Source organism: Callospermophilus lateralis, chromosome 8 (genome assembly GCF_048772815.1).
Source record: "Callospermophilus lateralis isolate mCalLat2 chromosome 8, mCalLat2.hap1, whole genome shotgun sequence".
NCBI lineage: Eukaryota > Metazoa > Chordata > Mammalia > Rodentia > Sciuridae > Callospermophilus > Callospermophilus lateralis.
Genome location: NC_135312.1, coordinates 56,459,607 through 56,474,754, shown reverse-complemented (window position 1 = coordinate 56,474,754; position 15,148 = coordinate 56,459,607). Strand labels below are relative to the sequence as shown.

The 15,148-nt window shown below is 36.4% G+C and overlaps 1 protein-coding gene across 1 annotated transcript; it reads right to left on the bottom strand.

Annotated features, from left to right (window-relative positions):
• Positions 1-3,991: 3,991 nt before the first annotated feature.
• Positions 3,992-10,930, bottom strand: Areg (amphiregulin). Its single transcript, XM_076865265.1, has 5 exons — positions 10,870-10,930; positions 9,584-9,829; positions 6,871-7,072; positions 6,033-6,188; positions 3,992-4,085 (listed from the first exon to the last, which is right to left on the bottom strand). The coding sequence occupies exons 1-5, from the start codon at positions 10,928-10,930 to the stop codon at positions 3,992-3,994; spliced, it is 759 nt and encodes a 252-aa protein (XP_076721380.1).
• Positions 10,931-15,148: the final 4,218 nt, after the last annotated feature.

Genomic DNA, 15,148 nt, shown 5'->3' with positions numbered 1-15,148 from the left:
CACAATGCAGACCTGATGTTCCTCTCTGACAGATGTGAGGGTCAGGGTTGATTTAATTGACTAACTGACCAGGCTGGTTCTTATTTTCTCATAAATCTGTTAGAGATTAGAAAAGATCACTTTCCATAACAGAGAAGAGCTGTTCTTCAGTCAAGGATAAGTGAAAAGGGCATTGTTCCCTTCTACAACATTCAATAAGCCATTTCAAGAGATTCTGTAGCTTGAACCATGACTATTTTTTTTCACACAGAGTATTTTAGTTGCTTCTAAGCCGTGTGTGTGTGTGTGTGTGTGTGTGTGTGTGTGTGTGTGTGTGTGTACTGGGGATTGAACTCAGGGATGCTTAACCACTTAACCAAATCCCCAGCACTTTTTATTTTTTATTTTGAGACAAGGTCTCGCAAAGTTGCTTAGGGCCCACTAAGTTGCTGAGACTGACTTTGAACTTGAGATCCTCCTGTCTCAGACTCCAAGCTGCTGGGATTATCGGCATGCACCACCACCCACCTGGCTCTGATTGTGCCTCTGCCTCTCATTGGCTGGGAATTTTTCATCCTAGAGTGTAAATTACAAGCCCTGGGTGACCTGCCTTTACCACTCCAGTTTCCTCACAGCTTCTTTTGACTTCACACTTTGTTTCAATAATCCTAAACAATTTTCCATTTTTCCTTTCAAGTTTGATAACTTTGTCATTTTGCTGATGCCTTTAACAATATCTTTTCCATAATGCCTACTCATTCTTCAAAGATAATCTCAGACAGCATATCTCCAGGATGGCCTCCCCGACGCATTCGGGTTGGGCTACCTGACAGCTCCCTGGCCCCCTTGCATCCCTGGCTTGCTTACTGCACTGCATTGTCAAGACACCCCCTTCTTCTGACATCTAAGTGCTCAGCATCTCCAGGTTAATGCTTTCCTATCCTGCATCCCTAGCACTATGCTAAAATTTAGTGAAGGAGGCTGAAGAAAATGTGTGCTGAAGATGTTCAAGCAGAGATAAATCAGAGGCTCTAAACACTGGCTGCATACAGAAAACAACTAAGGATATTTTGAAAATACAGATGCCAGCAACTCACTCCAGTTCACTGAAGTCAGAAGCTTTGGAGGGGAGTCTGGGTGTTTAGGCATTTAAAACTCAGGTATTGATAATGTGCAGCTGGGACTGGGAACCCACTGGCTCCATGATCACTGAAAAATGATTTGGTGAATGGTTTCCAGAGTCAGATAAAAGTTAATGCTTAAGGCACCTTTACTCATGAAGTTATATGACATGATTGCTGATATTATGTTTATTTTTTTTTTAAATATTGCCCCCCACATTATTATAATGTTTTGTTTTGCACTCAGGTGACTTGGTTGATCAGTCAGGCACCAGATTATGATCACCCTAAAACCTTAATGTTCTTGAAAGAATATCCTCCAAATTCAGACATCTGATTAAAAGATTGTGAGAAAATAGTCTCAAGGGGTGTTTTACATGCCTCATAGATTCCTATACACATATCAGAAGTCTCAAGTGTGAAACTTCCTGGTTCTCTCAAAATGCCATATTTGTAATATGCAAACCATTACTGTCTCTTTATAATGACTGAAGTGAAGAGCAGTGAATTTGCTTTCTTTTATAATATCTGGGCCTTCTATAATAAAGGCAGTACCATATTTTGACTCCATGTACTTTTATAATGAAAAAGACTTGGTACAAGTTCTATATGGAATAGAAATGCTAATTTGGAATTAATGCAAAAATTATTAGTGTTTGTGGGAAGAGTAAGTGGCTACAATTTTGCCATTTTGAGCACTTTTTAAGAAAAGGAATGTTTAAAAATATAAAAATGGTCAATCAATATGTTAGGAGCAAAATACCCTGGAGTACTGAAATTTCAAAACTAATATTCAAACTCTGAATCTGTTTGATTAAAAAAGTTTAATGAGCTATAAAATAAATACACTTCCATTAAATATTAAATAAATTATTTACAACTTGAAAAAATACTTTTTATCTCCATGCATCTCTTTATGTACAGAAATTATTTAGCATAAAAAAGTGACAATTGAAAGTTTAAAACCATCAGAACAAAAAGGTTCCATTTTCTTCACTGAAAGGAGGACCGATTCATCATTTACAGTTGTGACTTCGCAGTGACTCTGACCTGATACCCTGTTAAAAAATAAAGCATTAGAGAATAAGCTTAATTCCAACATAGTTTTAAAAAATTTCAATGAAAAATCAGCAATCAGAATTTCTGCCATTTTTTTTCAAAATTGTTTTATGAAAAATGCTAAAAGCTTTTCAGAAACAAAATATTGCTTTAGCTTGAATTCTCTTTCATTTCTGCTTGGATTATAGGCCTCCTTAGAAAACTAAAGATGCTCATTCCAGTTGCATAAATTTCTGCTTAATAAAAAAAGCAATAACCGTCATGAAAATTAGGTTTCCTAACTAAATCTACACAGTGGACATAATTAAAAACAGAGATTAAGTGGCTCATTGTACTTATGATATGCAGTTAATTTAGGATAATTAGTACCAAGAGCATAATAATAGTAGCTACCAGTTAATAGGCAGCCACTAAATGCCAGCACAGCATATTCCTTTTCCTAAAATTATTCTGGGACCTACACTGAGAAATCTTGATGGCACCAAATAACCAAAAATCTACCCTATTTATATTGGTGGTCTTAACTTCATCACAATAGGCCAATACATTAAAATTTTGATGTAATAAATACTGAGTATAACATTGCTATAAATAATGATTTATTTCATGAGGTCTGAGACTAATTCTCTAACAGGCTGAGAATATAATATCTGTACCTAACCAATGTTAAATAGAGTGGGGTTCTCTAAGCATCAGAATCATCTGAACACTCATTAAAGATAAAAATTTCTGATTCAGTAGATTGAGCATTGGGCATAGGAATATTCACGTTTAACAAGCATCTCTATTAAACCCACTGACATTAGGAAAACAGCGCCTTAAGGAGGTGACATCTTCAATGTCTGAGGAGATGAAATTCTTTCTTATGACCGACTTTAAGTGTATCCTTGATTTCTTTTCCTCCCTCTTCCATTGGAAGTTTTATTTCATGAACTCCTTTCTTTAATTGTCAATGAATTATCCCTCTTCATACCTTCTTACCTTCTACTTACAACATGCTAACTCTCCCTTTTCATTTTTTGGTGCTGAGGATCAAACCCAGAATCTTGTACCTGCTAAGCATGCATTCTATCAATGAATCCTACTCTCAAATCCTACAGCTCTCCCTGTGGACAAAAGTGTGTGTGTGTGTGTGTGTGTGTGTGTGTGTGTATAAAATTTATTTACTAAGTTACATACCCCTCTGTTTCTACTTCCTTTCTTTAAAAGGAGTATTTAATCTACTGTCCCCACTTCCTCAGCCTTTTAGAACAAGCACCCCGCTCTGGCTCTCCAATGTATGAGCTCAACCTATCATTACAATATTCCCTTCTTTAATTTTCACTGGAGCCAGGCTGTTTTCTAAAATGATCTGTTTCATCTCTCAGTATTTAATACCCATCTTCCTTTTCTTCATAATTGCTTTTTACCAATCTCACAGGTCCTTTAAGGTTTACTTTCAATGTCACGCTAAATATATATAATTTTCTGCTACCAAAATGCCTCTCACAAGATTCTTTCATTCATCAGAAATTTTTCATACTCCATTGGTTCTTTCTGGTGACTTCCCTTAGTATTCTGATTCTCTGCATTCTCCCCTATTCTAAATGTTATGTTCCTTGAGAACTCTCTCACATCTATATACCTTTTAATACTGAATAAGTACATAGCCCATTCTCAATACCAAACTCAATCTCATACTCAAAGAATAATACCTTTCATATAGCCATTAAGAGTATGTTCATAATTAAAACATATTCCTCATTTTTCTTGAGATTAATAGTGCTATATTTTCACAAGTATAGGATATAATGTAAAGTCAAGTTTACAAGTCAAACCTGTATTATCTTCAGTTATGCTATAGAATGTGCATGTCCATTTTCTTGTTGAAGTTTCTTTTGTTCTTCTGCTTCTTCTTCAAATTCTCTGAAGTATCTTTTTCGAAGCCTTGAGAGAAGAAGATGTTCTACTGTTACTAAAATCCCATCCATCTATATGTTGACTGAGGTTTCCCCAAATACAAGGGATTCCTTCTCATGAGCTCTTATAGACAACAGAGCAGCATACTTCATGCTAAACAAAAGCTTAAACCCAACAATAAAATACCACCAGTATTCTCTTTTAAGGTGACATTTATGTTGCCTTTATATAAACATATTTCCAGAGAACAGAGGTTTAAATGCATCTTTAAAATGTAAACTTTCAGAAGGCATGGAACATAGCCAAATGCCTTTTATTTTTCCTTAAGAATTTAGTACAGCTGCCAAATACACACTTGGAGGAGATGGTGGTATAGTTTTATAACACATGGACTTGATGTTTATACACACCAATTTAAATGATCAGAATTTTTTGAAACCAGCTTGCAAAAACAAGTTGTTTTATTTATTTCTAAATATAAACATTTCCTTCTAATTTCAAACATTGCTATAAAAATTCAGTGGATTAAAAAAAATTTGCCATTATACAAGCAATTCAATTTCTAGTAGGTCTTTAATAAATCTACTAAACATTATCATCAAAATCGTAAGGACTTTCATTATGATATTTAAGGAAAAAATTTACTTCAATTATGGAAAACCCAGTAATTATGGCTTAGGCTTATGTTTGTTTTGTTTCATATACAAAAATAATATGAGAGTAAAGGAGGAAAAGTGTGGCTTAATTTTAAGAGTGCTAACATGATAGATTTCCATATTTTTCTAAAGGATTATTAAATATTGCAAGTTGAATGACTGAAAAATTTAATTATTGCAAAACACCTTTCTTAACAAGCATTTTTTCTTCTATCCCCATATATCAAATAGTAATGATTTATCTGAGGATATCTTCCTAAACCACATTTATATATCTGACTTGAGGTACTAGAAGATCAGAATAAATTCCAGGATGTGCAAAACAAATTTAAGCTATACATCAAACTTCATGTGCCTGATAAAACAGCTCTTTACATGCCATTTTATCACTATCTGATCTGAATTTAAGATAATAGTAAACAATAGCAAAAGATAACCACTTGTTTCCTGAAGGACAGCAGTAGTAGTTCATGTACAGGATCCAGTGAAAAGTAATTTACCAAGACCTAAAATTAGAATAATGAGTCCACTGCTTTTCCCAAGCTCCAGTGGCACATGAGTCATCACAGAGCCATTCATGCCCTCCCCCAACTTCCCTCATTCAGTATCTTCTGTTTGGTAGACAAAGCCGTTTTATGTACCCATCAGTGCCTACTACATAGAGCAGGCCAGTTCTAGCTTTCATTGGTCATGAAGTGAAGTATGTGATGTTGTTAGTAACAGAGGGAATATACTGTTGGAGTGAGGTACTAATAGAATTCTTCTTGCTTCCTACACCATGCCATCTGGAGGAAATGTTTTGGTTACACTCTCATTGTTATTTGACAATAAGAAAATAGGCATAAACTGTGAATAAATTATCACTGTGCTATGAAACTACAAACTCAGGATTTTGCATTCCAAGACAAGCAGAGACATGTCTCTTCTGGGCTGCCAATTTGAGGTTCTTTGTGATTTTTTAATACCAAGGCAGTGTGTCTGATGCTATGAATCTACTATTATTTTCTGGGCAACATGCTTCATCTTAAAATATTCATAGAAGATAACAGCACTTTCTGAGATTCAGAAATAACTGTGAGAGAAAGATGACATGCAATAAAACCATCCATTTTTAAGTTCAAAAAATTGCCATGAAATTCTGAAAGAGAACTTAATGTGTTGAGTTTCTATGGTAGACAAAGTAATATAAATTCTGACTGTATTATTCAAAGATCATATGCTACCAAAAATAACTAATTCAAAATATTCTAGTAGGGTGTGATAGAAATATTAAAGAAAATTAACCTTATTAGGAATTGTTAAGCTGTGCCATACTTACTGGACTGTAATAACAACAGCAACAGCTGTGAAGCTTGTAGCAGAGACAAAGGCAGCTATAGCTGCTAACGCAACTTTTGAGAAATCTCTGTCACCCATGCTGTGAGTCTTCATGGATTTTTCTCCACACCGTTCACCAAAATAATCATGATGACACCTGCAAACAACCCACATTTAGAAATTATAATCACTAAAAACGCCTTATATATTCCCAGTTCACTTTCTAAGTCAAAAACAGCTATGTAATTCGAACATTTTAAAAAAGTTAGGTATTTGTATTTCAAAATCATGAGACATAGAATGCATTCTAGCTAAATATCCATTAGTCAAGATTAGTATGGGTGTGTTAGTCCAAGAAGACACACCTTGCTATTCTTTGTCTTCTTTTATGACCAACTGATGAGTTCAGTGACTTATATAGTTAATATATTCCACTATCATCTAATGTGTTAGCAGTTTTGGGGGGCTAGAAGACAAAGTGGCTACAACATGAAAAATTAGGTGAAGAGTTGATTAAGAATCTTTTTTAAAAAATACATATTGTAAAACAATGATTTATAGCAGTGATCCTCAAAAATATAGCCCACAAATCCAATCTGGCCATTTGCCAGGTTTTTTACAACTCATTCTTAATGAGATTTAATCCTTTTAATTGGCTATATAAGTACAAATACAATCTCAGCCCACAAAACCTAAATATTTTCTACTTGATTTCTTAATAAAAAGTGTTCTAAATCACTGGTTTATACACTGGAAAAAAATCAGTGGTTTCTGCAGCTAGGGATTTTTCAGATATGGTGTAGGAAATACATAGTTCTTTGTAATTCTTTGAAACTTACTTGCATGTTACTGCCTCCAGATTCTCTATATATTTGCATTCTCCATGAATGCAGAAATTTTGAAATTCTGCATCACATGGATTTTTCTTCTTTTTGTTTCTTCTATTTTTTCCACTTTTCCCTCCCTTTTTCTTTCTTTTGGGTTTATCTGAAGTCTTTTCACTTTCTGTTTTGTTTTTCTTGGGCTTAATTACCTGTTCAACTGAAAAAAGAAAATGAGATTTCTTAACAGTCTCTCTCATCTTGAACATTATTTTGGATCCATGAGACAAAGAAATCAGAGCAGTGAGAGCTCACAGGGAGATAACAACCATGTTTGTTTCATTATTTAACACAATACACACAATAAGTGGGCAGAGAATATCAGTTGTATGGCAATTAAACATCTGAACACCTTAGTTATTTTATTTACACATTTTTATTTTGAATTATTTGTATTGAATTTGTATTATTATCATCATTAGTATTAATAGTAAGACTTATGTGTCTAAGAAAATCCATTAAATATTTTTAGCATTTCTTGAATTTCTAATACATTCCATGTTCTGGCAATGAGTATCAATTTACTTGAATCTAGATCATGACTGCATGTACTGTTATCCATATGACATAATGAGGAGACTGAAATTTAGTGAAGACAAGCAACTTGTCCTAGGATATGTAGCTAGAAAATGACTGTGCTGGGATGACAAAAGCCTGTTATTTTTTCATAATACTCTTCCTTCTCTTTGGAAAGTCAATGTCATTGATTAAAATGACATTGAACTTGGGGTTTAATTTGCTGATTTTATTTACCCATATTGGCCCTGGGCTCACTGTTATAGTTGGGAATTAGTAGACACTATTGGAGAGTGCAAAAAACTGAGGATTATATATTAATCAATTTTTCCAGATTACAACAGATCACAATTGATACCTTTCATGGTGCTCATTTCTGTGTTTGATCTATTTAAAAATAATCCAGGAATATTTGTTAATTGATCCCTCAGACATTTAACTTAACAAATCTATAGAAAGTTTGTTCAGGGTGTAACTTTTATGCTAAAGTCATAGAGGGGAAGTTTCCATTTAGTGGTATGCATTCTGTTCTACTAAAACCTCAATAGGTTTATATGATGAACTATTTAGCAAGTAGATCCCAATGAAAAGAGAAAATATCATTTATCATAAAGGTCACACAGTACCCACTAAATAGAAAACTTCAGAACCACAGTGTGAAGGTTAACAAGAGTATGATAAATAAATATTATGAATATTTCGACAGGCTATTATAATAACACTAACAAAATTCAAATTAGGAGAACTGTCTAACACAGGTGGTTATGCAATTTTTATATTGAAATTTTCCTCTGATCCAAAAAAAGTACAAGTTAGAGTAAGTCCTCTAAGAGAAGCATTTTAAATGAATATTACTCTACTTTATCAGAGAGATTACAAATCATAGATAGAGGCAAATAATAGTATCTATGCTAAAGTGTGGCAATAGACATTATACCCATGGACATTTAACTGAACAGCTTTCCAAAGAAGTTCTTCCAGTGATCTCATATTATTTTATAATGCATTGCAATCTGAGCAATAGTTATTAGCCCTAGTAATAATGGATTTGGCTTTCTGATGTCTTAACAACTTAAAATACAGTTAAGAGACAAGTTGCTAGATACCTGGATGGTCTAATCTCATCCAACTGTAAGAATTGCAAGTGAACCTTTTCCCTAGCCCAAGTTCAGAAATAAGGGAGTACAGAGGTCACTACATCTTTGCCCAGCTCCCACTTAAACCACTCTCTTTCCCTCTGGTTCCACTTGTTCTCTCTTCTCTAGCTTTGGGATTCAGGGAGAGGAGACGTCAGGGAAACTGTTCAGAAAAGAAGAGGCCTTAAAAAGCTCTGAAACTTTCTTTCCCTGCTCTAGATGAATGCTCCCAGTACATGAGATCTGACTTATTGATGGCCTCTTCTTCCATGAAACTCCAAAGTAAAATGAGGGTACTGAGCAACATTTATCTCTTTCTTTGGTATTCATTTTATGTAAAGGGTCTTTTAAAAAGATCAGATAACAGGAAAAGTGAGCCATATTTTAACTAACAAATGGAATTTGGAGTTAAATCATGATTTTAGTGATATAAAATTTATGCATACTTGTTCTTTATTATTTCTAGAAGGCATTATTGTCATTACCAGTTTCTCAACACCAAGTATTTTAAAGGAGAAAAGTCAAATTCCTCCTGTCCCATTTACTTTTTTTCTGTTGCCTTGTGTTAAAATGCAGTTATCTGGGGAAGGATGAGTTGGGGAAAGGGGATACAGATGCTAAGAAACAAAGCAAATAGGAATGGTTAAGGTCTACTTCTGTCTCAGAATAGAGGTCACATGGCATAATGTGAAGGAACATAATATCTGGAATAAAACAGAATGGGGTTCTAATTCTGACTTAACTGCTACCTGTGCAGCCTTGGGCAACACAATCTTTTTTTTAACATCATTTATTGCACCTGTAAAATAAAAATAATGATGCCTACACTTAGTAAAGTTGAGAAGATTCAATTTAAACATAAAACATAAATTAATCCTCTAGACATAGGATGTGATCCTATTTAGAACTTTCTGACTCAGTTTACCTAGAAAGGTATGCAATTCACACTTTTCTGAAGCAGTTTTGCTCCTGTAAACCCACATGCATTCAGTTACATTTCCCCTTTATCCTCTACTTACCTCTGACTGAATCATCCACAATGTAGCCAGATATTTGTAGTTCAGCATCATATTCTAAATAGTCATAGTCAGTTCCTGAGGACACTTCAGTACTAGAAGGCGTTTCAGTCACAGGGGAAATCTCAATTCCTGGGGTCGTCTCATTTCTTGAAGCAACCTCAGGTCCACTAGTACTATGGTTCTTGGACAATGGTTCCCCTTTCCCAGAGTCAGTGTCATTGAGATCCAATCCAATAGCATGATGGCCTGCAAGGGAAAGATTAAGGAAAGAAAAGATGAAGCAGGGTGCCTCTCTCACCAGCCAGCTATGTTAAGTAGAACTGTTTATCTTCTGATATCAAAGCAGTTATTGCACATGTGCTATTGTTTTTGATTGAGTCACTTCACATTTTGCCAAGAAGCAAACTCAGCTGTTCCAATTACAGAGCTTCTTTTATCCATGGTTTTCTTTCCACAGATAGTCTACATTAATCTCCACATTTTAAAAAAGGGCCAAATTAATGCAACATAAACACTTAACAGGTAATGTCTAAATATTCCCATCACTTTGCATTCCAAATTCATTTGTATTGCTAAAATGCTATCTCTCCCCATCTTTGTAGGTTCTACATAAAGATTAAATTTTCTCAACATTTGCTCACATTTTTTTTTAAATCATGTATATACAAAATGTAAAAGTCAATGTAAAAAGTAATGTCAATTTGGTGGCTGATAATAATTATCATTGTCATTTTTTCATTATTATTTTTATTTACATAGGAAAGAAACTTAAGGACTAGGTAAGATTTGGGGTCCAGAGTTTCAAGACCCTACCTTTATCTTACTTTATGTTTTAGGTTTCAATCAAACAGCATCAGAGAGGTGATTTTAATCTTTCCCCAGGACATGAAAGTAAAAGGTGAAAATACAATCAACTAGACAAGAGGAGACGGAGAATTTAGGCAGGAGGCACCAAACACTCCTGGTTCAGGAATTAACTACTCTGTTGAAATCTTTCTGAACCTTTCTTTATCTGTACAACCAAAGGTTAAGATCAAAGGATCTCTAAAGTCTCCATCACCTGGACTAAAGTAAAAGTACAAGTATTCTTCAGGACACTCCTCCTGGCTGGATGCTAGAGACACTTGTCTGGGTTTTCTCTCTTCTCCGAGGGAGTAACCTTAGAGGGTGATCGCCTCCAGCGGGACAGATTTCTTTTTGGAGAAGCAGTAGCAACATTCAAAAGGCGACAGATTCTGCCTGCCTGGAGAGAATCACCAGGCGGTTCAGAGCCAGCAGATCCTCACCTGAGCCGAGGATCAAGAGCAACAGCACCACCGGCGCCTGAGGCAGCAGCGGAGTTCTCATTGGTCCCTCGGGACGTCGGCGTCTGGGTCTCTGGGGCAACTCAGACGGCAGCTACTGGCAGAAGGAAGAAGTGGTGGGAAAAAAAGGACACAAGAGCGACTGTGCTCCTGTGTTCGAAGACCCGGTCCGGCCCCGCCCGGCTCAGCTCCGGTGAGGGGAGCCGCCGGCGCCCTGGGCTCCGCGCAGGATCTCTGGGTTGCCACTCGCTCTCAGGCAGCAAGGTGTGTGAACGTTCGGCAGGCGCCCGCGCACCTGCCGCTTTATAGGGCCGGGCGGGGGGGGAGCCACCGCCTGTGACGTCACTACCGCGGCTGTGGGTGGAGGCGGGAGGCCGCCCCAGAAGTTACTACCCCAAAACCACACACGGATGGCGGGGGCCACACCTCCCTCGTGTGTAAAGAGCCGCGGGGAGGAAATAGAAAGTCAACCTCTAGGTGCAAGGAGAAAAAAAATATCCATATTCTAGAGTGGAGAGGTAGTACCGGGCAGTCAAAAGTTCCAAAGTTTCAAACAATCTGAAAAAAAATAAAATAAAACCTCTGTATATATTTTGGTTGATCTCAACGACAGAAAAGTTCCATGATGTAAAAGTACTGTAAGACCAAGAGTGACTAAGCAAGGGTAGCTTGTCTTTAGTGAGGATAAATGAAGTTCATTAAATGAGGAGAGAATCTCCTAAAGGGAAACTTCTTCAGGTATGATGGGCTTTCATCAATCAAAGGCCCTTTGCCACCCACTCTGAAATGGCCAGAATTTCAAACCATCTCCCTCCCCACTTTTTAGGTGGTTCAGGGTCCTGGCCAAAATTAGTATTTAGTGATCTCTTACTATGCACTTAAAATTTTAAAGTATCATCTCCCCATTTTACAGGGAGATAAAGGGCAGATTTTACAAAGCAAAGAAGAAGTTGACACAGCGTGTGATGGCAAGTGTCACGTAGATTTGATTCAAATTCATATGGCCCTGAAGTTGGCCTCTTGCCACTCTGATAAAGAAATATAGGACTAAACTGATCTCTGAAAAGAGGATTTCTGGGCAGAACAATGCTTAGGAAGAATCCATTTCTGCTGGTAACATTGACATTTGGGCAAAGGGTAGTGCCAGAGGCTCTGCCTGTCAAATCCCAAGATAAAAGAATCAGCTTTGACCACCCTTTTAGAACCCAGAAGGCATTTAATCATAAGTAGATAAAATGTAGAGGAGAGAGGGAGCTGCTGAATTTAACTTTGATGTAGTGGCAGCTCCAGAACTGGAATTTTCCTGACTTAAGGAAGAGAAACAAGTTGCATTGTTCTCCCTCTTTAACTGTCTCCTTGACCTGGAGATACATATCTCTTCCCTGATAGTGCCAGTAAAACAGCCTTTTTAGGAATGTGGGTCACAGTGCCTCTTGTCCTCATTCTGAGAAACTTTTTAAAAGCTTACTGGCCTTTCAGTGGTATATCACAGGGAGTAGGCTAAATAATGCCATACGTTTTGCAGAATAAAATGAGCAAGAGTCATGAATCATGTCTTCAACATTTGTTGAAAGTGTGTTTTGTGTAAACCACCTGTTATACCGTTATGGGGGCAGGGGGTGGGAGTTTAAGAGGACGATTAAATAGTCACCAAATGCCTGTGTTTCAGAAGTTCCTTGGTGTGGCCCAGACAGCATCTCTGGTTATCCTGGAAAGTTTGAGGAAAGACTGAGAGACCCCCTGAAAGGCCTTCACAGCAGAAAGTTCAGATGAACAAAAAGACCCAATGTTGAGGTGTGACCAAGTGTGGGAACTAAGGCTGGAAAGGTGGCACTGCACCTTCCAGGGTGAAGCAGGGGCCTGCACTGTCATCTTTTTTGGTGGATGAGGCGATTGTGATTCAGAGATTAAAGACTTGCCCAGGATTTCAAAAGGTGATAGTAGAGATTTTGTTTGGAACTCAGGCAGTTGGCTTATAATGTACATTTTGTTTCCCTAGGTGTCAGTTTTGTTCTGTTTTGTCACTGTTCCTCCAATTTTCCTTTTATAAAATTTATTTTTTAATGAACAAGTGAAAATTATAGCTATGTTGTACAATATAATGTCTTGATATGTTTTCACTTGGGCTATATCGGGCTATTTAACATTTGCCTTACCTCCCATTTTCTTACTCTTTATTCTATCATCAGAAATGGTCCACTTTCTATTTGAAGTGAAATTGGGCTCTTTACATTAGAAATTGCTTAGTCTTTCTCCAATTGGAAATTCAGAGGATAATAATTTACATTTCTGTGGCACATAACCTAGATCGTGGAAACAGAATAGCTTAGAGCTTAATATGAGCTTTAGAGTTGAATCAATCTAGGTTTTCATATCCAAACTCTACCACATACTAAATTCCTGATATTTAAAAAAACCTCAAATTCCTCACCTGAAAATATGAATAAAGAAACACCTACCTGCTATTAAGCAGGTCAAATGAGATAAAATATATAAATAAGTAGCACAGACCATAGCATATGTTAAGTACTCAATAAACGGTAACCTTGACATTATGAAATTATGCTATTGCAAGCACATAAAAGAACCAAGTAATTTTTATAAATGGAGATGCTCACAGAACAAGTGAAATCATCCCCTTCATTATTTTCAAGCCATGAACTTTGTACATACTTCACACGAAGACTAACCATTTTGAGCGGCTTATGATGCATCAAAGGGTAGCATAGGGGCATCATCATAGTCGCATCACAGTGCATCACCTACTGATGTGTCATGGCATTCTGGAATATGTGCCTGAGTAGTAAACCAGCTTCATGTAAATGAAGGACTCTTTATGTTCTGCATGCTAGCCTGAGACAAAAAGGAATAATTTCAACAAATTTGAATAGGATCTCTACTTTATCCTGATAAACAGATAGTTCCCTAACCTAAGAGGCTAAAGGCAGCCTAAGTCATGCCTCTAACCTGCCACCCCTGTTGGTGCCTACTATCCTGTATCCTAATATTTGAAATGCTCATAAAAAACTTACTTTTATTCCACTAAAATATATGCTGTAACCAAAACTATGGTCATGAACTTATTCAAATAACCTTTCATTTTTACAGACAGTGCAAAATCTGAGTATTACAGTATGATCAATTTTATTATGAGTCATCAACCCCAGACCACAATTGAAACATTCTCCATCTATAGATAGTATTTCCTATATTATTAACAAACATATTAATTCTATTTAGATGTTTATAATGTTCTCCTTTTTGTCTTGGAATTTACCCATGCTACAGAATTATTTTATTATTATTTCGAGTTTCTTCGAAAAAAAGAGCCTACAGGCACAGTGGCACAAACCTGTAATCCCAGTAGCTTGGGAAGTTGAGGCAAGAGGATCATAAGTTTAGGCCAGCCTCAACAATTTAGCAAGGCCCTAAGCAACTTAGTGAGACTCTGTCCTAAAATAAAAAAATAAAAAGGGCTATCGATGTAGCTCAGTGGTTAAGCGTCTCTGGGTTCAATTCCTAGTATACTTCCCAACCACCAGAAAATCCTTAAATGAACTTGGTAGTTGAACAACTCAACTCACAAAGCTAAATTATTTGTCCTTTTCTACCTTTAACATCATAACTTTTGCAGGGCAAGGATTGGTAGATGTGAATGAAAGCATCAGGTGATATAACAGAAACTAAGTAAACCCAATATACAAATAACTTCATTTATGCAAAAGAAAAAATATGAATCTTCTAGGTAGTTCATTTGTTTCATCAAATACATTTTGAGAAGTAGGCACTATTCTAGGCACTGGGGAGAGAACTTTGAATAAGTCACAATGTCTTTGTTTTTAAGGACTTTATATTCTATACAGAGAAACAATATATAAAATGAATTTAGATAGTGAAAAGGGCTAGAAAGGAAATAAAATATGTGAAATAAAGGATTTGAAATGGTGCAGGGAGACGATGCAAAATAAAACACAGACCCTATACTTAGTGTTCACATTTTCTCTTTAGAGGAGAACAATGGCAGGATAATATGGAGATTAATATCCTACTGAATAATAAGTGTGGATGATCAAAGGTACAGAGACACATTTGGGCAGGAAGAACAAGGGATGCAAAACAGATATAAATCTTGAATTGGGCCTCAGAAATGTGGAGGGGTAGGACTTTTTAATCTAGGAATTCATGTCATTTCTTCTGTAACCCTCTAAGCACTGCAAGGCAAAAGCATTCTTTAGCACTTCAAGGAGTGGACTGAAGAGAA